Source organism: Schistocerca nitens, chromosome 11, assembly GCF_023898315.1.
Source record: "Schistocerca nitens isolate TAMUIC-IGC-003100 chromosome 11, iqSchNite1.1, whole genome shotgun sequence".
In the NCBI taxonomy this organism is placed as follows: domain Eukaryota; kingdom Metazoa; phylum Arthropoda; class Insecta; order Orthoptera; family Acrididae; genus Schistocerca; species Schistocerca nitens.
The window spans coordinates 37462163-37486757 of record NC_064624.1 but is presented as its reverse complement, the minus strand read 5'-3'; the positions used below and the strand labels follow the sequence as shown (position 1 = coordinate 37486757).

Here is a 24595-nt window from a genome sequence, read left to right as displayed (position 1 = left end):
AAGCTGAATTTTTTTCAAAAGACTTAACCATGTTCATAAAGGATTGATGTTATACTGTTCATTGCTGTTAGAAGTAGTTTACCTTGCAGTGAAATTTCAGTAAATAGTTCCTGTGAGGTAGTATGGGTAGTGATCAGTTAAAAGTTCCTGGCTGAGAGACTGGTCGATCTGTAAAACTGCTTCTTCCTGATGTTTCATTGCCAACTGCGGGGAAACTTCTTCGGAGGTGAGTCAACAATGGCTGCCAGGCCAGAGAGATCATGTTTCGAGTGCATCACCATACTTCACTTCCACTGACTGTAAGTCTATCTGTGAGTAACAACATTATTCTCAATTGAATGTAATCAATCGTCACACCGTTGGTGCAAAGTCGACCACCATATCCTGTGTAACTTTAAGCCTTCCTGTTTTCTGCTGAAATTATTGTGGTGTTCCTTCCCTATACATACACATGCATAATAATGTGATGTACTGCGTAGCACACTTGTCTCACGAAAGTTTATTTTATGAGCACCATCTTTGAAAACATGTTCCGCTACAGTTGATTTGCAGGTACATCCCAGTCGACAGTTCCTTTTATGTTCGGTTAAGTGGGTATTGACACTTCTTTTCGTTGTTCCAATATAAACCTTACAACAGCTACATGCAATTTTATACATCTCAGGAGTTGCTAAGAGGTGTTGTGCATCTTCTGCCGACCTTAAATACTCATTAATCTTCTTTGTGGGTCTAAGTATTGTTTCAATTTGAAATTTGGCCAGAACTTTCCCAATACGGCCCTTAATATTGCGAATAAATGGAAGAAAAACCTCTCCAGCTGACAGTGGTTGTCGCTGAATGTTGTCACTTTTCTTCTGGGATGAAGTGCTTGATCTATCTCGTTGTCAGCGTATTCATTTTTATTAACAGCCGTTCACAAATGATTTTGTTCATCGTCTAAATAAGCTGGCTCACAGATCTTCGTAGCTCTGTCTACCAATGTTTTAATGACACTGCTCTTCTGCCTGAGATGAAGGTTCGAATTCTTATGGAGGTAATGGTCGGTGTGTGTATCTTTTCTACACACTTCATGCCCTAGACTCCCATCTGCCCATTTGATTACTGATAAATCCAAAAAAATTTAGTTGTCCATTTCTCTTATTCTCCATAGTAAATTGTATCTTTGGATTAATACTATTCAGATACACCAATAACCCATACAGTTCCTCTTCACCGTGATTCCATACCACAAAAATCTCATCCACATACCGATACGTCATACACATCCCGATACCACTTCAAAGCGCTTTTAGTGGCAGACTGCAGCGCCTGCTGTTCAAAAAATTCCATGAAAAGATTAGCAACAGCTGGACTCGGAGGGCTGTTCATAAAACTCATCATCATACTGGAAATAAGTTATGGATGGGCAATGTCGGGATCTCCACGCCCTGGCAGCCAGTCGTTGAATTACCTCAGAAGATGTTGTCCGCAGTTGGCAACGAAACGTCAGGAAGTAGTAGTTTAACAGATTGACCACAGCCTCTCAGCCCAGAAGTTCTAACTAATGAAGACGCCAGCTGTAAAAGCCTACACGTTACGGTTAGTGTAGGTGGTTATACCAACCAACTGGAATAAATTAATAAGTTCCTTTTATCAACGCTCTGACTCAGATGAAACAATTGCTGGACAGTTCAAAGAAAACTTGAGTGTCATTTCAAATAGGTATGCCACTTGTACCGTTATAATTGGTTGGGACTTCAGTCTACCCTCAATATATTGGCGAAATTAAATGTTTGTCAGTGTTAGGCATAAAACATCGTCTGAAACCGTGCTGAATGGCGTCTCTGAAAATTACTTCGAACAATGAGTTCAGAAGTGCACCGAAAGTGTAAATGGGTGCGAAAACAACCTTGACATCTTAATAACCATGGCCAAACAGGGAGCATAACAGGTTCAGGGATTAGTGACCACAATGTTGTTCTACCGTGAAGAGTTCATAAGAGTGAATACTGTAATATCTAAACTAACCAAAAATAAACACAAAATATCTGCCCTTGAAAAAGCAGATAAAAGTTCACTTGACACATTCCGAAGAGACAGTCTCCACTCCTTCAGATAAGTTTTTGTAAACATAGTCCAGATGTGGTTTAAAGTCAAATAAGGAATAACTGAGAGATATGTGTCAAATAAATTAGTAAGAGGTGGCACTGACACAAAACAGGTCAGACCACTGGTGCAGGAGCAATGAAATACACCTGCTAAATTTAAAAGAACGCAAAATCCACAAGATTGGTAAAGTCTTGCAGAGCCCAAAATTTAGCACAAATTTCAGTGAGAGAGGCTTTTAATAGTTTTCAGAACGACACTCTGTCTCGAAATCTAGTAGAAAACCCAAAGAAATTCTGGTTGTGTGTGAAGTGTACCATTGACAAGGTGCATTAATATGTTCATTGCGCAAGAGCAATGGTAATGTTATTGATGGCAGTGCTGATACTGGTTTTTCTAAATTCCTTCACAAGAATAGTAAAGAGAGTATTCCCGAATTCTAATCAAGAATAACTTCCTGCATGAATAACTTAAGAGTGGATATCCTAAATGTAGCAGAGCAGCTTAAAACACTTGAAAAAAGCAATGCCTCTGGTCCACATTGTACACCATTCAGTTTCCTTTCAGATTATGCTGATACAATAGCTACATACTTAGCAGTCGTATACAGCTCAACAACAAAAAGATCGGTACACAAAGACAGGAAAGTTGCACAAATCACACCCAAGAAAGGAAATGGGAGTAATCCGATGAAAAGCAGACCCATTCCACTAATGTCGCTTTGCAGTAGGATTTTGGAAAATAAAATCTGTTTGAACATTATGAATTACCTTGAAGACATCATTTTTGACAAATAGCCAACACGTATTCGGAAAATATAATTCATGTGAAACACAGCAAGCTCTTTATTCTCGCAAAGTAATGACTGATATGGACATATGACATTACAGTGATTCCATATTTTTTTGATTTTCAGAAGGCTTTTGACTCAGTTCCTCACAAAAGACTTCCAATTAAATTGCGTGCCCCTGGAGTATCATGCTAGTTGTGTGTACTGATCCGTGATTTTGTACCAGAAAGGTCACAGTTCGTAATAACTGACAGAAAGTCATCGAAGTAGTATCTGTGGTTTCCCAAGGAAGTGTTATAGGCCCTCTCTTGTTCCTAATCTACATACACGACTTTGGAGACAGTCTGAGCAGCTCTCTTAGATGGTTTGCAGAGGATACTGTCATTTACCTTATTGTAAAGTCATCAGATAATCAAAAAGAATTGTGAAGTGATAGACAAGATATCTGTATAGTGTGAGAAATGGCAACTGACGGTAAATAATGAAAAGTATGAAGTCAACCACATCAGTACTAAAAGGAATGTGCTAAATTGCGTTTGCACGATAAATCATACAAACCTAAAAGCTGTGAACTCAACTAGATACATAGGGATTACAATTATGAATAAATTAAATCATTACATTCATATAGATAATGCTCTGGAGAAAGCAAACCAAAGACTGATTCCTTGGCAGACCACTTAGAAAACGTAACAGTTCTACTAAAGAAAAGGCATACACTATGCTTGTCTGTCCTCTTGTGGAGTATTGCAGTGTGGTGTGGGACATCAAAGAAATTCAAAGAAGGGCAGATCGTTATGTATTCTCATGAAATAAGGGAGAGGGTGCTATGGATACATGAACTGGGGTGGTGATAATTAAAACAAAGGCGTTTTTCGCTATGGTAAGACTTTTTCATAAAATTTCAATCACGAATATTGTCATCAGAGTATGATAGTTTTTTGGTGCCCATCTATGTAGGGAGAAATTACCATCATTGTAAAGTACGAGAAATCAGAGCTCATATGGAAAGATGTGTGGAATGGCAGAGAAGTAGATTAAATATGATGGTTTGATGACCCGCTGCCAGGACCTTAATTGTGAATTACAAAGTAATCATGTAGATCATCATCATCTTCTTCTTCTTCTTCTTCTTCTTCTTCTTCTTCTTCTTCTTCTTCCATATGTCTGTGTTTGTTGCCTTAAGACAGTTAGGTAGTGTGGCTGAAAATGGTCTCAAAGCCAGAGGTGGCATGCCAGTTGCTCTTCACATATTTGCCAACACTATTCTAAATACCTTTTCTGGAATACTACAGCAACAACAGCAAGTTGATTCAGTATCATCATCATCAGCACTCCCATTACATTGTGCCATGGACAAAAAGTAAATTAATTGAATATACAAAATCGAATGCCTAGCAGTGATATTTCTTTTTTATTTCAAATACTTACAATCGATGTCTTCATCAGTCAGTGCCATGATGCAAATGCCGAAACAGTGCTGTGCATAGATATTTTAAAAAGAAGTACGACCTGCTGCTGATATAATATTATCAAAACATAATGGAATTTACAGGTAGATCAGTTCGTAAACATTTCTTGTACGGACAGGCATTTTAAACAATTCCAACATACGCAAACTGTAAACATGTTAGTTGTAGTAATGTGATATCACATGGGCTCAGAGATGTTAGGTGCATGGGGAAAAGAGAGTGCTTCATGAAAGTTGCTGGAGCACTGGCCACCAGAGTGGAGGTACTCGTGGTTGGATGTTTATGCTCATGTTAGTGAAATATGACCTGCATCTGACCTGCATTGGATCTTTGTCTTGTGAAATCCGAGCAGAGGGGGACTTGACGTGGGAGGTGATATAAAAACAATTAGCAGAAGCACAGGGAGGAGGCAGGAGGGTGTACTCTTACATTTCCTTCTCGCCTCCCCTGCCAGATCCACATTGACTCTATGCCCTTCAGGTTGTAACCCATTTCCTCTCCTCCTTCCCACTCCCTCCTACTCCCTCCCTCACCCTCCTACTCTCTCTCCCTCTCCCTCCTACTCTCTCTCCCTCTCCCTCCTACTCTCTCTCCCTCTCCCTCCTACCCTCTCTCTCCCTCTCCCTCCTACCCTCTCTCTCCCTCTCCCTCCTACCCTCTCTCTCCCTCTCCCTCCTACCCTCTCTCTCCCTCTCCCTCCTACTCTCTCTCTCCCTCTCCCTCCTACTCTCTCTTTCCCTCTCCCTCCTACTCTCTCTCTCCCTCTCCCTCCTACTCTCTCTCTCCCTCTCCCTCCTACTCTCTCTCTCCCTCTCCCTCCTACTCTCTCTCTCCCTCTCCCTCCTACTCTCTCTCTCCCTCTCCCTCCTACTCTCTCTCTCTCCCTCTCCCTCCTACTCTCTCTCACTCCCTCTCCCTCCTACTCTCTCTCACTCCCTCTCCCTCCTACTCTCTCACTCCCTCTCCCTCCTACTCTCTCTCTTCCTCTCCCTCCTACTCTCCCTCTCCTTCCTACTCTCTCTCTCCCTCTCCCTCCTACTCTCTCTCTCCCTCTCCCTCCTACTCTCTCTCCCTCTCCCTCCTACTCTCTCTCTCTCCCTCTCCCTCCTACTCTCTCTCTCCCTCTCCCTCCTACTCTCTCTCTCCCTCTCCCTCCTACTCTCTCCCTCTCCCTCCTACTCTCTCTCTCTCCCTCTCCCTCCCACTCTCTCTCTCTCCCTCTCCCTCCCACTCTCTCTCTCTCCCTCTCCCTCCCACTCTCTCTCTCTCCCTCTCCCTCCCACTCTCTCTCTCTCCCTCTCCCTCCCACTCTCTCTCTCTCCCTCTCCCCCCCACTCTCTCTCTCTCCCTCTCCCCCCCACTCTCTCTCTCCCTCTCCCCCCACTCTCTCTCCCTCTCCCCCCCTCTCTCTCCCTCTCCCCCCCACTCTCTCTCCCTCTCCCCCCCTCTCTCTCTCCCTCTCCGCCCCACTCTCTCCGTCTCCCCCCCACTCTCTCTCTCTCTCTCCGTCTCCCCCCACTCTCTCTCTCTCCGTCTCCCCCCACTCTCTCTCCGTCCCCCCCTCTCTCCGTCCCCCCCACTCTCTCTCCGTCCCCCCCACTCTCTCTCCGTCCCCCCCACTCTCTCCGTCCCCCCCACTCTCTCTCCGTCCCCCCCACTCTCTCTCCGTCCCCCCCACTCTCTCTCCGTCCCCCCCACTCTCTCTCCGTCCCCCCCACTCTCTCTCCGTCCCCCCCACTCTCTCTCCGTCCCCCCCACTCTCTCTCCGTCCCCCCACTCTCTCCCTCTCCGTCCCCCCCACTCTCTCCCTCTCCGTCCCCCCCACTCTCTCTCCCTCTCCGTCCCCCCCACTCTCTCTCCCTCTCAGTCTCCCCCCACTCTCTCTCCCTCTCAGTCTCCCCCCACTCTCTCTCCCTCTCAGTATCCCCCCACTCTCTCTCCCTCTCAGTATGCCCCCACTCTCTCTCCCTCTCAGTATGCCCCCACTCTCTCTCCCTCAGTCTCCCCCCACTCTCTCTCCCTCAGTCTCCCCCCACTCTCTCTCCCTCTCAGTCTCCCACCACTCTCTCAGTCTCCCCCACTCTCTGTCTCCCCCCACTCTCTCTCCCTCTGTCTCCCCCCACTCTCTGTCTCCCCCCACTCTCTGTCTCCCCCCACTCTCTGTCTCCCCCCACTCTCTGTCTCCCCCCACTCTCTGTCTCCCCCCACTCTCTGTCTCCCCCCACTCTCTGTCTCCCCCCACTCTCTGTCTCCCCCCACTCTCTGTCTCCCCCCACTCTCTGTCTCCCCCCACTCTCTGTCTCCCCCCACTCTCTGTCTCCCCCCACTCTCTGTCTCCCCCCACTCTCTGTCTCCCCCCACTCTCTGTCTCCCCCCCACTCTCTGTCTCCCCCCCACTCTCTGTCTCCCCCCCACTCTCTGTCTCCCCCCCACTCTCTGTCTCCCCCCCACTCTCTGTCTCCCCCCCCACTCTCTGTCTCCCCCCCCCACTCTCTGTCTCCCCCCCCACTCTCTGTCTCCCCCCCCACTCTCTGTCTCCCCCCCCACTCTCTGTCTCCCCCCCCACTCTCTGTCTCCCCCCCCCACTCTCTGTCTCCCCCCCCCACTCTCTGTCTCCCCCCCACTCTCTATGTCTCCCCCCCCCACTCTCTGTCTCCCCCCCACTCTCTATGTCTCCCCCCACTCTCTATGTCTCCCCCCACTCTCTATGTCTCCCCCCACTCTCTATGTCTCCCCCCACTCTCTATGTCTCCCCCCACTCTCTATGTCTCCCCCCACTCTCTATGTCTCCCCCCACTCTCTATGTCTCCCCCCACTCTCTATGTCTCCCCCCACTCTCTATGTCTCCCCCCACTCTCTATGTCTCCCCCCACTCTCTATGTCTCCCCCCACTCTCTATGTCTCCCCCCACTCTCTATGTCTCCCCCCACTCTCTATGTCTCCCCCCACTCTCTATGTCTCCCCCCACTCTCTATGTCTCCCCCCACTCTCTATGTCTCCCCCCACTCTCTATGTCTCCCCCCACTCTCTATGTCTCCCCCCACTCTCTATGTCTCCCCCCACTCTCTATGTCTCCCCCCACTCTCTATGTCTCCCCCCACTCTCTATGTCTCCCCCCACTCTCTATGTCTCCCCCCACTCTCTATGTCTCCCCCCACTCTCTATGTCTCCCCCCACTCTCTATGTCTCCCCCCACTCTCTATGTCTCCCCCCACTCTCTATGTCTCCCCCCACTCTCTATGTCTCCCCCCACTCTCTCTGCCTGCCCCCACTCTCTCTGCCTGCCCCCACTCTCTCTGCCTGCCCCCACTCTCTCTGCCTCTGTCTCCCCCCACTCTCTCTGCCTCTGTCTCCCCCCACTCTCCCCTCTCTCTCTCCACTCCCCATCCCTCCCCAATGCCTCCCTCCCACGTCATCTCCGTCTCCCTCCACCCCCTCCTTCCCTTCACCCCTCCCTCCCCCTCCCTCGCGCGCCGTCTCTCTCCGTCCCTCCTGCGCAGTCTCTATCCCTCCCGCCCTCCGTCTCCCTCGCTCCCCGCCCTCCGTCTCCCTCGCTCCCCGCCCTCCGTCTCTTTCCATTTCTTGCGCAGTATTCTCACACCAACAGGGAAACAGGGATGAGTGTGTGGATGTGTGATAGTGATTGAAGAGCCATGCCTTACTTCATCTCTCAGGCCATTTCTTTCTAACATTTTCTTGCAAGTGTTGTTGACACGTGTCGATAGCACAGTCAAGTTTGTCTCCGTGGCACAGATTCATGTTGAACTAATCACCTGAAGTGAACGAAAACTGTAAGCCTGTCCTTCACATTTCACGTAACCTGACAAACTATTGTTGGTATTCGAGAATTGCTCCTGGATTGAACCTTGGTTTCAACATCACAATGAGAGACCTACACCTCATCACCATTTATGATCCTCTTAAACATCATATCATTCTCGTTTGCGAGATTCAACAGCTCTTCACAGATTGAGGTTAACGTCTTCCTGGTCTTGACTCGAACTGTGGGATGAAGTTGGCAGCAACATGATGCATTCCAAGATGCTGTGTTAGGATTTCATGAAATGATCCAACAGAAATGTTAGTTTTCTGCAATCTCTCTGACAGTCATTCTTCGATTGGGATGCGCAATTTCGTTCACACTCCTGACATCAGCATTACTGCTACATGTTGTGAAGGGTATCCCGATTGAGGGTCCTTTGTAAAATGAGTCCGGCCACATTTAAACTATGTTCACTATTCGTAAAACTGAATATAGCTTAAGCACTGACCACCATAGGGTTCGTGCATCAGTTGTGTCTCTGTAAAGGTTTTCTTGATTTTCATGCGAAATTTAATGCAGGATCATAGATTTTCTGACTCTGCCATCTTGAAATTCGCAAACTGTGTGACATATTCTACTCAATACAGCACTGAACAATAACAGACATAAAACAATGAAAGTTCTGGCACCCCCACATTAAACACAAGCATGTGCAGGGATGCCAACTGCATTTCGCTCCAAGACGCCATTGGCGCGAAATTACGAATGTTACGGAATTTTTTGAACAGACCTTGTATATGGCAGCTCCACCTTTCCATAATGTGTCTATTTACATATGCTGAAACCTTACACCCACCTACATTTTTCTTCTCCACATCTTTGGTGATATCGTGTTTGCACAGCCATAATACATCTATTCCACTCTGTTTCTAAATCTTCTAAACGAAAAAGAAGCTCATCTGATTCAATGTTTTAATCCCGACATTCTGATGCGATGGTCTAACATTATTTTTCACTGTACTTTCATGAGAATGTGTAGTGCCCACCTGTCTGACATTCTCATTAAGCTTAATTTCATTCAGTGTCGAATCATTGGACACTGATCTTAGCCTAAAAAAAGAGGTACTTCCCTGAGTTTCAGTACTCCGCTTAAAAATTTTGCTATCATCACTACCAATTTACCCTTTCCTTTCCTACTGAGATGCAGGCCACACCTTGTGAAGTCCCACCTGCTAATAGTATCAATACGAACTAAAGGCATACCTGACAAAGTAGCTGCCCAAAGTAGCTGATCTAACTCCATATTGACCTTATTGACCTTCCTGACAAAACTGTTCAGTTGGGGCAAACCTAACCCCATGAAAGCAGGAACCAAGCCCACGTTTGTAAGATTGGGTGCAGATGATATTTTTAGCAGGTTGTACTCAATATTGTAGACCTGACCCATGTCAATACTGGTTCCACCCATTATCACATCGTCTTGCTTTGTGAAACCCTTGCACAATGATCCTACATTCTCAGTCACTAGGCTAAGACATGCACTGGGCTTGCAGAAACTTGTCGCCTGTAACTTCTGAAAGAAAACAAGATTGCTTCCTTGCATAAAGTTCGTGCTTCTCTACATCAGGGAGCAACAATTGTGGTTCAGAGTGTTATGCCAGTTTTCAAAGCCTTCATCTTCCCTCCAGTTTTTGAATGTCACCGAGCACCCTTTGGCCTATTTTTTGGCTTGGTCCATGTCTCTAAGCTCATACTTTTGCCACAGTGTCATTTCCACCATAGGTGCCTTCGGAATAGCATAATAAGCAATGGGTACCGGACAGACAAGGTCATATGGTAAAGCTCACTATCCAACATTCACTTGTGCACCCTGAAAGAAGCATATGTTTGCTAAGAGAGAAGTGATTTTCATTGATTAATATGGCAATTTTTATTTCTGAGTTAAGATGACTTCGTTCCAAAACACACATAGCCGGCACATAGTGTTATACTAGGTAAACGGATTTCTTTATGACCTTAAAGACTAAGCGAAAAGAGAGGAAATCTTAAAGCTCTGCAGACTTCAGCATAGGTATCTGGTGTTTGACCACTGAACTTTACTGAGATTATTTGCAGAAGTGCAGTCGATGGAAACCTGTGTCGAGGAAAAGGATTTCGAAGATGTGTAGAAAGATGTTCGTCGTAGCCGTTGTTGTTGTTGTTGTTGTTGTTGTTGTTGTTGTGGTCTTCAGTCCTGAGACTGGTTTTATGCAGCTCTCCATGCTAATCTATCCTATGCAAGCTTCTTCATCCCCCAGTACGTACTGCAGCCCACATCCTTCTGAATCTGCTTAGTGTATTCATCTCTTGGTCTCCCTCTACGATTTTTACCCTCCACTCTGCCCTCCAATACTAAATTGGTGATGTGCCACAAACTCCTCTTCTCCCCAATTCTATTCAGTAGCTCCTCATTACTTATGTGATCTACCCATCTAATCTTCAACATTCTTCTGTAGCACCACATTTCGAAATCTTCTGTTCTCTTCTTGTCCAAACTATTTATCGTCCATGTTTCACTTCCATACATGGCTACACTCCATACAAATACTTTCAGAAACGACTTCCTGACACTTAAATGAATATTCAGTGTTAACAAATTTCTCTTCTTCAGAAACGCTTTTCTTGCCATTGCCAGTCTACATATTATATCCTCTCTACTTCGACCATCATCAGTTAGTTTGCTCCCCAAATATCAAAACTCCTTTACTACTTTGTCTCATTTCCTAATCTAATTCCCTCAGCATCACCCAACTTAATTCGACTACATTCCATTACCCTCGTTTTGCTTTTGTTGATGTTAATCTTATATCCTCCTTTAAAAGACACTGTCCATTCCGTTCAACTGCTCTTCCATGTCCTTTGCTCTCTGTGACAGAATTAAAATGTCATTGGCGAACCTTAAAGTTTTTATATATTCTCCATGGATTTTAATACCTACTCCGAATTTTTCTTTTGTTTCTTTTACTGCTTGCTCAATATACAGATTGAACATCATCAGGGAGAGGCTACAACCCTGTCTCACTCCCTTCCCAACCACAGCTTCCTTTTCATGTCCCTCGACTCTTATAACTGCCATCTGGTTTCTGTACAAATTGTAAATAGCCTTTCGCTCCCTGTATTTTACCCCTGCCACCTTCAGAATTTGAAAGAGAATATTCCAGTCAACATTGTCAAAAGCTTTCTCTAAGTCTACAAATGCTAGAAACGTAGGTTTGCCTTTTCTTAATCTAGTTTCTAAAATACGTCATAGAGTCAGTATTGCCTCATGTGTTCCCATATTTCTACGGAATCCAAACTGATCTTCCCAGATGTCGGCTTCTATCAGTTTTTCCATCCATCTGTAAAGAATTCGCGTTAGTACACTCCTGGAAATGGAAAAAAGAACACATTGACACCAGTGTGTCAGACCCACCATACTTGCTCCGGACACTGCGAGAGGGCTGTACAAGCAATGATCACACGCACGGCACAGTGGACACACCAGGAACCGCGGTGTTGGCCGTCGAATGGCGCTAGCTGCGCAGCATTTGTGCACCGCCGCCGTCAGTGTCAGCGAGTTTGCCGTGGCATACGGAGCTCCATCGCAGTCTTTAACACTGGTAGCATGCCGCGACAGCGTGGACGTGAACCGTATGTGCAGTTGACGGACTTTGAGCGAGGGCATATAGTGGGCATGCGGGAGGCCGGGTGGACGTACCGCCGAATTGCTCAACACGTGGGGCGTGAGGTCTCCACAGTACATCGATGTTGTCGCCAGTGGTCGGCGGAAGGTGCACGTGCCCGTCGACCTGGGACCAGACCGCAGCGACGCACGGATGCACGCAAAGACTGTAGGATCCTACGCAGTGCCGTAGGGGACCACACCGCCACTTCCCAGCAAATTAGAGACACTGTTGCTCCTGGGGTATCGGCGAGGACCATTCGCAACCGTCTCCACGAAGCTGGGCTACGGTCCCGCACACCGTTAGGCCGTCTTCCGCTCACGCCCCAACATCGTACAGCCCGCCTCCAGTGGTGTCGCGACAGGCGTGAATGGAGGGACGAATGGAGACGTGTCGTCTTCAGCGATGAGAGTCGCTTCTGCCTTGGTGCCAATGATGGTCGTATGCGTGTTTGGCGCCGTGCAGGTGAGCGCCACAATCAGGACTGCATACGACCGAGGCACACAGGGCCAACACCCGGCATCATGGTGTGGGGAGCGATCTCCTACACTGGCCATACACCACTGGTGATCATCGAGGGGACACTGAATAGTGCACGGTACATCCAAACCGTCATCAAACCCATCGTTCTACCATTCCTAGACCGGCAAGGGAAGTTGCTGTTCCAACAGGACAATGCACGTCCGCATATATCCCGTGCCACCCAACGTGCTCTAGAAGGTGTAAGTCAACTACCCTGGCCAGCAAGATCTCCGGATCTGTCCCCCATTGAGCATGTTTGGGACTGGATGAAGCGTCGTCTCACGCGGTCTGCACGTCCAGCACGAACGCTGGTCCAACTGAGGCGCCAGGTGGAAATGGCATGGCAAGCCGTTCCACAGGACTACATCCAGCATCTCTACGATCGTCTCCATGGGAGAATAGCAGCCTGCATTGCTGCGAAAGGTGGATATACACTGTACTAGTGCCGACATTGTGCATGCTCTGTTGCCTGTGTCTATGTGCCTGTGGTTCTGTCAGTGTGATCATGTGATGTATCTGACCCCAGGAATGTGTCAATAAAGTTTCCCCTTCCTGGGACAATGAATTCACGGTGTTCTTATTTCAATTTACAGGAGTGTATTTTGCAGCTGTGACTTATTAAACTGATAGTTCGGTAATTTTCACATCTGTCAATGCCTGCTTTCTTTGGGATTGGAATTATTATATTCTTCTCGAAGTCTGAGGGTATTTCGCCTGTCTCATACATTTTGTTCACCAGATGGTAGAGTTTTGTCAGGACTGGCTCTCCCAAGGCCATCAGTAGTTCTAATGGAATGTCTACTCCCGGGGCCTTGTTTCGACTCAGGTCTTTCAGTGCGCTGTCAAACTCTTCATGCAGTATCGTTTCTCCCATTTCATCTTCATCTACATCCTCTTCCATTTCTATAACATTGCCCTCAAGTACATCGCCCTTGTATAGACCTTCTATATACTCCTTCCACCTTTCTGCTTTCCCTTCTTTGCTTTGAACTGGGTTTCCATCTGAGCTCTTGATATTCATACAAGTGGTTCTCTTTTCTCCAAAGGTCTCTTCAATTTTCCTGTAGGCACCATCTATCTTACCGCTTGTGAGATAAGCCTCTACATCCTTACATTTGTCCTCTAGCCATGCCTGCTTAGCCATTTTGCACTTCCTGTCGATCTCATTTTTGAGACATTTGTATTCATTTTTGCCTGCTTCATTTACTGTATTTTTGTATTTCCTCCTTTCGTCAATTAAATTCAGTATTTCTTCTGTCACCCAAGGATTTATACTAGCCCTCATCTTTTTACCTACTTGATCCTGTGCTGCCTTCACTACTTCATCCCTCAAAGCTACCCATTCTTCTTCTACTGTATTTCTTTCCCCCATTCTTTTCAATTGTTCCCTTATGCTCTCCCTGAAACTCTGTACAACCTCTGGTTTAGTCAGTTTATCCAGGTCCCATCTCCTTGGATTCCCACCTTTTTGCAGTTTCTTCAGTTTTAATCTGCAGTTCATAACCAATAGATTGTGGTCAGAGTCCACATCTGCCCCTGGAAATGTCTTACAATTTAAAACGTGGTTCCTAAATCTCTGTCTTGCCATTATGTAATCTATGTGATACCTTCTCGTATCTCCAGGATTCCTCCATATATACAACCTTCTTTTATGATTCTTGAACCAATTGTTAGCTATGATTAAGTTGTGCTCTGTGCAAAATTCTACCAGGCGGCTTCCTCTTTCATTTCTTAGCCCCAATCCATATTCACCTACTACGTTTCCTTCTCTTCCTTTTCCTACTATCGAATTCCAGTCACCCATGACTATTAAATTTTCGTCTCCCTTCACTATCTGAATAATTTTATTTCATCATACATTTCTTCAATTTCTTCGTCATCTGCGGAGCTAGTAGGCATATAGACTTGTACTACTGTCGTAGGTGTGGGCTTCATGTCTATCTTGGCCACAACAATGCGTTTGCTGTGCTGTTTGTACTATATTGAAATTTCTTGACCATGGCGACTATCCTACAAGGAAAAATGTAGATGATGTTGTAAATTGTAAGATAGCTTTCACAGGGTGTCACCAATCAAGAGGAAGAATCCTGAAACCTTTGGGATACACATACAACAAATGGAATGACGAAAGATGCACCCCAATAGAGGATCTGATAGTGTAGTAAATATTACTACTTCTCTGAGATAAATTCACAGCCTCAGGAAAGGAAATAATCGTTTCTGTATTATTTATTTTGGTCAGATGTGGCTCAATCAAAATAATGCACTAAACATATGACAGAGTTCAAAAAGCAATAATAGAATGAAAGTACTGTATGGCAAAGGAAACACGTTTACTGTCATGCAGGATGATCTAAATATGGCTTTACCAAAAGCTATTATTTACATGCCCCAAAACCAATGATTATCATGAAGAACTTAGCAGCAGCGTGTTTCAACCCTTGTGTTTACCTTTATTGAGTCTATTCAATGAGGACTGTCTGATTGTCATCGACAATGCCAGTTACAATTCCACAATAAAGGAGAAATTTCCTAGTTAAAGAACAGAGGAGGAGGAAATTCCACATGAGCTTGAAGAGAAAAGTAAATTTAATGCTGCTATACTAAGGTGGAGTTTGTCACGTGTCATTGTCATCTTTATAATCGATATGAACTTCACAGCTTAGCAACAGAAATGGAACACACGATTGTGAGACTGCCCTATTAGTGCAGAAAAGGTGGACAGGGTATCATTGAGCGGAAGGGAAGGGGAATGAAGAGGCAAGGGGAGTGGAGGGGGAAGAAAAGCAGAAGAGAAATGGAGTGGAATGGAGGGGCAAGAGGGAGGGGACTGTGTGAGTAGAGGGGAGGGGGCAAGTTGAGGTCATAGAGGGGACTCCATACGTTAAAATTAAAGACAGTATGAAAAATTTAGAAACAAAAAAAATTGTGTAGTGCGACATATAGAAACATGTGCCTGTGAGCTTAAATTAAATGATTGTAGCTGTGTATAGGTCCCCATTGGGAATTTTCCAGCGATTTCTGAAGTACTTGGATTCTTTATTATGCCATCTGGCAGTGAGAGAGAATCACATTATTGTTTGTGGGGTTTTCAATGTAGATATTCTGAAATAATCTGACAGAAAGAAAGACTTTGAAGTATGACTTCTTTCAATGTGACATTGGTTATTGATTTTGCTGCAGAGGTAGTACAGGAAAGCAGAACTCAGAGAAATTCATATTTAAGTGGAAGAATGCAGAAGGTTGAAATTAACAGTAGAGATAGTGTGCAACTGTAACTGGGGAAGTATGAAGAATGGTGTTCCATGGTGTTCAGTTTTGTTCCCCATTTTTTCTTAATATGTATTAACGACTTCACACTCTATATTCATGAAGATGCAAAGCTAGTTATTTTTCTGATTATACTGTAATCACACCCAAGAAACAAGAATTAGCTGAGGAAATTGTGAATCGTTTTTCAGGAAATTATGAAGTTGTCTGCAGATGGTCTCACACTAAATTTTGAGAAAACACAATAAATACTGTTCTGTGCAGTAAATAGCATAATACCATTTCTTAAATATAGATTTTGATCACAAATCTGTTGCTAAGCAGAATATTCGAAATTTCTGGGTGTGTGCATTGATGAGAAATAAATTTGAAGGAGCAGATCGATGAGCTGATGAAACTGAACAGTTCAGCAACTTAAGCTATTAGGGTTATTGCAAATTTTGGTGACAAACATCAGTAAATTAACCTACAACGCCTATTTTCATTCACTGCTCTTATATAGCATCAAGTTTTGGGGAAACTCATCATTAAGAGAAAAAGTAATCATTGCACAAAAGCAGATTAGTAGTAGGAGAGCACCCAAGATAACCTTGTAGACACTTATTTAAGAAACTTGGGATATTCACAGTACTTTCACAATACGTACGTTCACTTACTAAATTTGTTATTAATGACGAATCACAGTTCAAAGATAATAGCAAAGTGCACTGGGCTAAATCTGACTTGGGCACAGGAAGAGATGAATTATGCTGCCACAAAAATCTTTGATTGTCTACCAGATAACCAACCAGCATCTAAGAACAAATCAAAAGAATTTATGAATGATGATGTTGTCTCCTCAGTAGATGAGTCTTTAAATATGAAATACTTATTGTAAAAAAATTTCATTGTGCTAAGAAACCTAATGTTAAACTGACAAATTCCACATTACAAAATGTCATATTCATGATCTGTGGATCAGGTGTTAATGTAACACAATGTAGTGTAATATCACGAAACCAGGCAAGGACTGTACATTACTCTATAGTTACTATAATTTGTATCTTACTAGCTGTAAGCAGAATCATGTTGAAAGGTGGATCAGCATATGGTTTATCTGGGTGACAGACTGCAAGAAACCGAGTGACTTCCTATGATCGCTGGAATGCACTAACCACCTGTACGCCACTGCAACATTTGGGCAGTGCGTATTTTCTAGGTCATTGCCGCTCCCATCATTAAAAAAAAATTTTAAAAAGATTTTCAAGTTTTGACTACTGCTTTCACCAGATGACAGTATATTGAATGTGAGTGGTAGGCAGTGGCTACAGGGCAATGTTCAGCATTACTATGTTATAAATGGTGTATGTGAGTACTTTCTTGTTTCATTAAAAAACTGGCTATTTAAAAGTTTAATTGACACCTCAGAATTGAGGATCAAATAGTTTATATGAGCTCATAATATATTATTTTTTGTACAGATTGCCTGAGGATGCACCGATAACTGGTGCGAAACCAGTCACAGATTTAATAAAAATCATTCATATAGTCAGGGCGGAATTTTCTTTGAAAAATTGTCGAAGTTTGGCTGTGGTTGCCCACTCTACAAACCAGTCTGATAAATTAAGTCTGGAATGGTCTTATTAGTTGTGTTTAGAGGACTCTAAAGTTGATAGTCAGCACTTGCCATCTGTAGATCGTGAAAGCTTCAGTCTTCTGAGTAATATCTAAAAGGGTTCACTAGACCTCTGTGCTGTGTAACTTGTCTTATCTGACAGCAGGTGTATAAGAAATGTACCTACATGGGTACCAGACATGCAAATAGTTTTTGAAGACTAAGTTCAGAAATCAGTGGGATAGAGTATTATACATTAACCTGCCAACTTGGAAATTTGGATGTAAGACCATTTCATTGTTTCCTTTTTAAACTACAATTTGCAATTCATCATTGACACAATGTGTAACACCATAAGCAGTTAATACTAGTAACCAATAAAGTGAGTACCCGCAAACATTTTGATCAATCGCAAAGTAAATATATATATGATTAGACATTCAGACTAAATGGTTCTAATGACTATGTACATTAATGATGTATACTGTCCAGTAAACAAAGATCAGGAAAAGGTGAAAGCTTCAATCAGTGGTCCCTTAAATTTTCTCTTGACCACAAATTGTTTCCATAAAAGAATGAGAGAGTCAAGGAGGGAGTGATACTGTGGGGAAGGATGTTGAACATCAACAGTGATTTCACCTTCCTTTGCATTATAACAAAAGAAATAATCTCACTTTCAACTTGGGCAGAAAGCCACACCAACATCTGTAATTGAATTACTCCGTCAAAATACAGGTAACAGTGAGGGACATGCAGCCCATAGCCCAGTGCCCAGTCTGTAACTTAGCAAACATACAAGGTGACAGTTATTGAACTATATGGAAAATATCGTAAATTAGTTGCAAACTACAGCGTTCACACACTTTATTCAAAATGTAAACTTCTCTACAGATATTCGGATTTAGGTTATGACATGTTCAATATGGCTGCCATCATTGGCGATGAAGTGGCACAGCCAAATAGCAAGATTCTGGAAGACCCACTGAAGTATGGGAACATCAGTATCGTCGATGACCACCTGAATATATGTTTTCAGCTCAGAAATGGTTTTGGGGTTACTGCTGTACACCTTCTGTTTAATATATCCATACAAAAAGGACTCAAGTCTGTTCAGATCCAGACGAGGGATTTTTCAGATTTCCAGCAATTTTTATTTTATTTTTAAGCAAAAGTTTTGCAATTTTGATTCCTAAGAACTTGATATACTAATTAAAAATTGTACTGTAGCCCGCCACTGCAGAATAATACTGCAGCAATAAAACAAAAACGGGGGAATGTCACCAAAATAATTCTCTTGTTACAAGGAAAATGGGCCATTCACCACAACAACAACAACAACAACCCGTGCCACACAAGCACCTGCTGACAACAGTGTTAAAGATTCTGCAATACTTTGTAACAACGAACTGCTTTCAATAAGTCTCATTCCTGGGCTCATTTTGATGAGTGACGTCGTAATTGCTTACATTTACAACTGGACAGAGGAAATATTGCGAATGTTTGTTTCAGAAGCGTTAATTTCAAAGTAAATTTCATTTTATGCAAGATGTTATGTTTGAGAACGTGTGATGAATTTACTAAATCATTATATTCCCATTCAAAACTTAACGCTCCTGTCCAGCCATATAGATAAATTATGGTCCCAGAAGACCATGACATAAATCTAAATTTTGACTGCACATTTGCATTTCCACATATCTTGAAAAGGTAATACACAAAAGATAACAAAGTTTCGAGTTTAGTCTTTCATATTTATTTTAGTTCTTTCACTGATTACAGGTTATGCAATAATGTGACACAAAGTATAGTTGCCTTTCAAAAACAAGTGTGAAGTAAGTTCTTGAGTGATCTATGTAAAAAATCAGTGTTCTACAGAACACGTAAGGAATGAAGTGTCCGTGCTCGTCAGAAATATTAAGCTGCTGCAATTGACGCTGGTGCTCTTGTAACCACACCCTCGGAAAAACAGCAAAAATTTTTCGAAAGTCAATATTATATATGAAAACTTTGCTTTTATTGTGGGTGTACTGATGTATATTAGTGTAAACCATTAACTTTTCCTATTTGTGTGTTTGCACAGCGTAACATTCATGTTGTTACTGGCTGACACACGTTTCCTACGCTCTGAATATCTGCTGCCATTGGCTGGCAAGATCATGTGACACGAGCTATGCTTGGTCGACAAAAGCACGTCACAATCTTTGTTTCAGTGCTTTGGAAGCTACCATGATGTAATTGGTGGAATTCGTGTTCATACTTCTGTGATACGAAATTATCTAGTGCATATGTATCCACACATCAAAGAATTTTCAAAAATTCTTCGATTTTTGCTGGGTTGAGATTGCTATACTGCCAGGAAGATCTATACAGGTTTATAAATCCATAACCATTCAAGGGATTCATAAGATTTACAGCTCCTAGGGAAATGATACCATCTTTTAACATGGAAAAATGTGCTTCCAACCAGTAACTAGTTTTCACCCTAGAAAGGGCGTTTCTAACTGGGAAATAGGGGAATTTCTTTGTCTTGTCCAGGTATACACCCTCGTTATGGTTTCAGCCTTCCATATGAAATGAAGTGGCTATTGAGAAGAAACGCCATGCACTGGTGGTACAGTTGTTTTATCAGAACAGTAGCACTACGTTGCAGGAATATCATTGAAAGAAATGGCTGTGAAGTGGCTCTGTGTGAATAAATGTGTTGAAGAATATGATCAAGAAATTTGAAGAAATACGTGAATTGAGTGCTGCAGCAGATTCCAATATCAGTTGGTGAAGTTGCTTTTAGCTACAGCCGACCATGCAGCAGATGGCTCTAGAGTTGTCACAGGATATCCCCCCCCCTCTCTCTCTCTCTCTCTCTCTCTCTCTCTCTCTCTCTCTCTCTCTCTCTCTCTCTCTCTCTCTCCCCCCCCCCTCTCCCCCCCTCTCTCCCCCCCCCCACTTCTGCTTCTGCCTCTGTCTACCACCACCACCCCACCACCTGGTCAACAGTTCAAAAGATTTTGTGGCACATTTTACACTAGTATCTCAATGTGCTGCTAAAGAAGCCCCAAGATAGGCTTGAAGTGACTTTGACCTTCATTTTTGGCATGCAGGGAAATGAGTAACTTTTGGATGGACAAAGCATATTTTGCTTTGCATGGGGCTGTGAATGCACAGAACTGTCACATATGGGTTTCTCCTCCCAAATATTGTGCCAGAACATCCACTGCACTCAGCTTATGTGAATGTGGTGTGGTTTCACAAGCCCCTTCATTCTGTCAGCGTTTCTTGGAGACAATGACACATAATGGACCCCTTCGGTGTACAGTGACATCTGAACTTGATAAGGACCTTGTTATGCAACGTGATTCCTGCATTTCAGTGCCTGCACCATTATTTTGATGTGAGATACACTGGATTTGTTGTAGGCAACCGTTAACCATGTCATGTCATGGATACATCATTTTGCAGAGTCGGTAGACCATTTTGAACACGTAACACCTGATAATAGCCTCGTAAACGCACGAGAACCACCATTATCATTGCTCTGGTCGTTTTTCCTATTTTCCTGCACTGGTAACTCATTCTGGATGCTTATAGCAACATATTTTCACCTGGTGGTAGAAAGTGAAAAATTACTTTTCAGCATACTCCGTGAGGACACCAGTTAATGAACATGCTACAATGTTTTTGCATCCTGCAAAGTATAAAGCCCATATTGCAGCACCCCGAACACTGTCAGTTTAATTACAACCACTTAGAATGCCTCGGATCAACTTCTTCTTACGAAGGCAGTGTGGATGTGTGTGATGTCCTTAGGTTACTTGGATTTAAGTACTTCTAAGTCTAGGGGACTGATTACCTCAGATGTTAAGTCCCATAGTGCTTAGAGCCATTTGAACCATTTTAATAATTACACATAAAATCTGCAGTGGCTCATATTGATCATTATTGAGTTTCGTCTGGTTATTTTCGTTTTAAACCAAGTTTACTTCATTTCTTTCTTTCTGGTGAATATTGTAATTTTAAATTACTAACAGTTACTGAATATGTAATTTCTTATACACTTTTATGACTTGTGGCCTATAGTACTTGATTTATGGACACTCAAATATTGTTTCTTTGTTGTTTGTATATCATTATTTAACATTCTTGTCCTTACTCTTCAGATTGACTCAGAGTACTGGTGGGAGCTGTGGCATATTATGTGAGGAAACTTATCACCATGGGCTAGTCCAGGATAAGTTGAAGATGTCAACACACGAGTTGGGTCCCAATACAGAAGATGTGATTATTGATAAGGAGTGCTCAGTTGCTACCCAATATGACTGTAGTACAAGGGAAAAGGAATTTCATGTATATAGCTGTAATTTCTGCCGACAAAGCTTTCCTTCCAAATACAGACTCATAATGCATGTGTTTGTGCACATTGATGGTACGCAACCACCTTTGTATGTTTGTAAGTGGTGTGGTGAGGTATTTCACAGTAATGTTAGTTTGAAAAACCATTTGAGAATGAGTGAGAATTCTGTCTTACCTGCTGGCAACCATGAAAAATATGGCTCTAGTGATCATCATCAAAGCAGTATCTTCTTGGATAGTGAGCCAGAAGTTTCTGTTACAGAACACAACGAGCAGTCTTCATGTAAGAAAATTTCGAAAGCTTCAAAGACGTCCTCTAATGTCAGGCGTTACACACATATGAGAAATGAGATGGAGAAATCAAATGATTGTGGAGCTTCATCTACAGCTGTTAATGTCACTGCCCAGGCTGATCTACCTACTGCAAACAGAACCCACAAATGTGATATTTGTCGCAAATTGTTTGCTAGGTCATGTGATCTAAAGAGGCATGCACTGATACACACCGGGAAAAGACCTCACAAATGTGATATTTGTGGCAAATCGTTTGCCCAGTCATGTCATCTGAAGACTCATATATTGATTCACACTGGAGAGAAACCTCACAAATGTGAAATCTGTGGAAAATCTTTTACTATGTTAGGTGATCTCAAGAAACACACATTAATTCACACTGGGAAGAAACCTCACAAATGCCAGATTTGTGGGAAATGTTTTACTATGATAGGCGATCTAAAGAAACACACATTCTTCCACACTGGAGAGAAACCTCACAAATGTGAGGTTTGTGGGAAATCTTTTGCTATGTCAGGTGATCTCAAGAAACACACATTAATTCACACTGGAAAGAAAGCGCACAAATGTGACATCTGTGGGAAATCTTTTGCTATGTCGGGCAGTCTGAAGGCACATGTTTTCATTCACACTGGACAGAAACCTAACAAATGTGTTATTTGTGGGAAATCTTTTGCTATGTCAGGCAATCTCAAGAAACACACATTAATTCACACTGGAAAGAAACCTCACAAATGTGAGATTTGTGGGAAATCTTTTGCTATGTCAGGCACTCTCAATAGGCATGTATTAATTCACACTGGAATAAAGCCTCATAAATGTGTAATCTGTGACAGAAGTTTCACTCAATTGAGTACGCTCAAGACACATGCATTACTCCACTTGAGGAAGAAACAAGTAGGTGTTAGTTTAAGCAAATAGGCATCCCTGGTTGGTGCTCTCAAGGCCTGTAAAATAATGGATGTAGCAGGGAGACAAATTGTAATGGCTGTGAAATAACAGTAGAATGTGGTAGAATTGTGAAAAAATGTGTAATTATGTGTACTTTAGAATGGTAGCAGATAAAATGACAAAAAAAAATCCATATCTGCAGCTTGAAATCTCAAGAAATTGTATTGCTAAATGTGCCTCAAATGTGAATCAAATATGTTTCTGTTATTAACACTATTTTTTCCTACCGATCTTGAGACAAGAGGATTCTGAATTGCGATAAATCCTTACTTTTCTCAGTAATCATAAGTAGCATGCAATATTTAGTATAAGGCCAAGGAAATGTCATGACTTTCTGATTATTATCCCTAACATAGTCATCATGTATTACTTGTTACTCTGCATTTTAGGAACAATGTCAGCAATTGGGTACCCATACATTCATGGCAGTTCCTTCACTCAGGTTAATAAACTCAACACTGGAGAAACATGATTATGGCAATTATTTTACTCAGGTATGTTTTCTCAAGAGATTTGCCCTGTGTGTCATTAAGTGTGTACATTTGTTCTGTTAGTACTAATCCTGCATTAGTAAATGTAGCAACAAATATAACAACCTGCTCAATAGCATGATTGTCCACGTTGGGAACACAATGCGTAGACAGTTCTACATGATAGGTACTTGACAAGTTGTTTACATGTTTCTGGAAGTATGTTGCACCAGATGTTTTATTAAATATTGTTTCATGTACTTAATTGGTACTGATTGTTAAATCCTACCTCATTGGTTTGGTCCTTAACTAAGTGGAAAGTAATACTCTCCCATTTTGCAAAATAAGAAAAATGACAAAATTCAATGTAAACAAACTAATACATAAGGCATCCAATCTCCTAATGCTTAGTCGTAAACGAGAGTCGTGACTGAATTGTGCCAGTGTCCAAAATCTACTTAAGTATAAAATTACCCAACAGCTGCTGCTCATGCACCACTGGTTTCGGTGATCTCAATAATTCACAATATCCTTGATTACATATGAGAGAAATTTGTTAACATCGAGTATAGATTGAAGTGTCAGGAAGTCATTTGTGAAAGTATTTGTATGGAGTGTAGCCATGTATGGGAAACATGGACGATAAATAGTTTGGACAAGAAGAGAATAGAAGCTTTCGAAATGTGGTGCTACAGAAGAATGCTGAAGATTAGATGGGCAGCTCACATAACTAATGAGGAGGTATTGAATAGGATTGGGGAGAAGAGAAGTTTGTGGCACAACGTGACTAGAAGAAGGGATTGGTTGGTAGGACATGTTCTGAGGGATCAAGGGATCACCAATTTAGTATTGGAGGGCAGCGTGGAGGGTAAGATTCGTAGAGGGAGACCAAGAGACGAATACACTAAGCAGATTCGATTCAAAAGGTTGTAGGTTGCAGTAGGTACTGGGAGATGAAGACGCTTGCACAGGATAGAGTAGCATGGAGAGCTGCATCAAACCAGTCTCAGGACGGAAGACAACAACAACAACATAACCAATCTGAGGACAACTACAGTGACTGGGAGATGATGACACCAAGGCAACCACTCAATGTAGGTAATCCAGCTTACTCCACTCAGTGATGTGTGCAGTGTCGTGGTCAATGGTAACTTGCAATTTTCCCAAGCTAGTATTCATCAATGGTTTGCTGAAGGCGAGTCTTTGATTTTTTTGGTGGTGTAGGCAGTCTGTCGGTTGGGTGCCAGCACAAAAGGTGTTTCAGGGAAATTAACAGAAAAGTTCAAAGCTGTTGTGTGTGTAAGTTAAATGAACAGATAACCTAATGGTGGGTGTG

General features: G+C 42.9%; 1 protein-coding gene across 1 annotated transcript in view; it reads left to right on the top strand.

Annotated features, from left to right (window-relative positions):
- Nucleotides 1-23378, top strand: part of LOC126213110 (zinc finger protein 708-like) — a 110436-nt gene extending 87058 nt beyond the window's left edge. Inside the window, exon 6 of the mRNA XM_049940712.1 lies at nucleotides 21352-23378. Within this exon, the coding sequence (XP_049796669.1) occupies nucleotides 21352-22759 (1408 nt within the window). The 3' untranslated portion in view covers nucleotides 22760-23378. The remainder of the gene's footprint in view (nucleotides 1-21351) is intronic.
- The last annotated feature ends 1217 nt before the right edge of the window (nucleotides 23379-24595 follow it).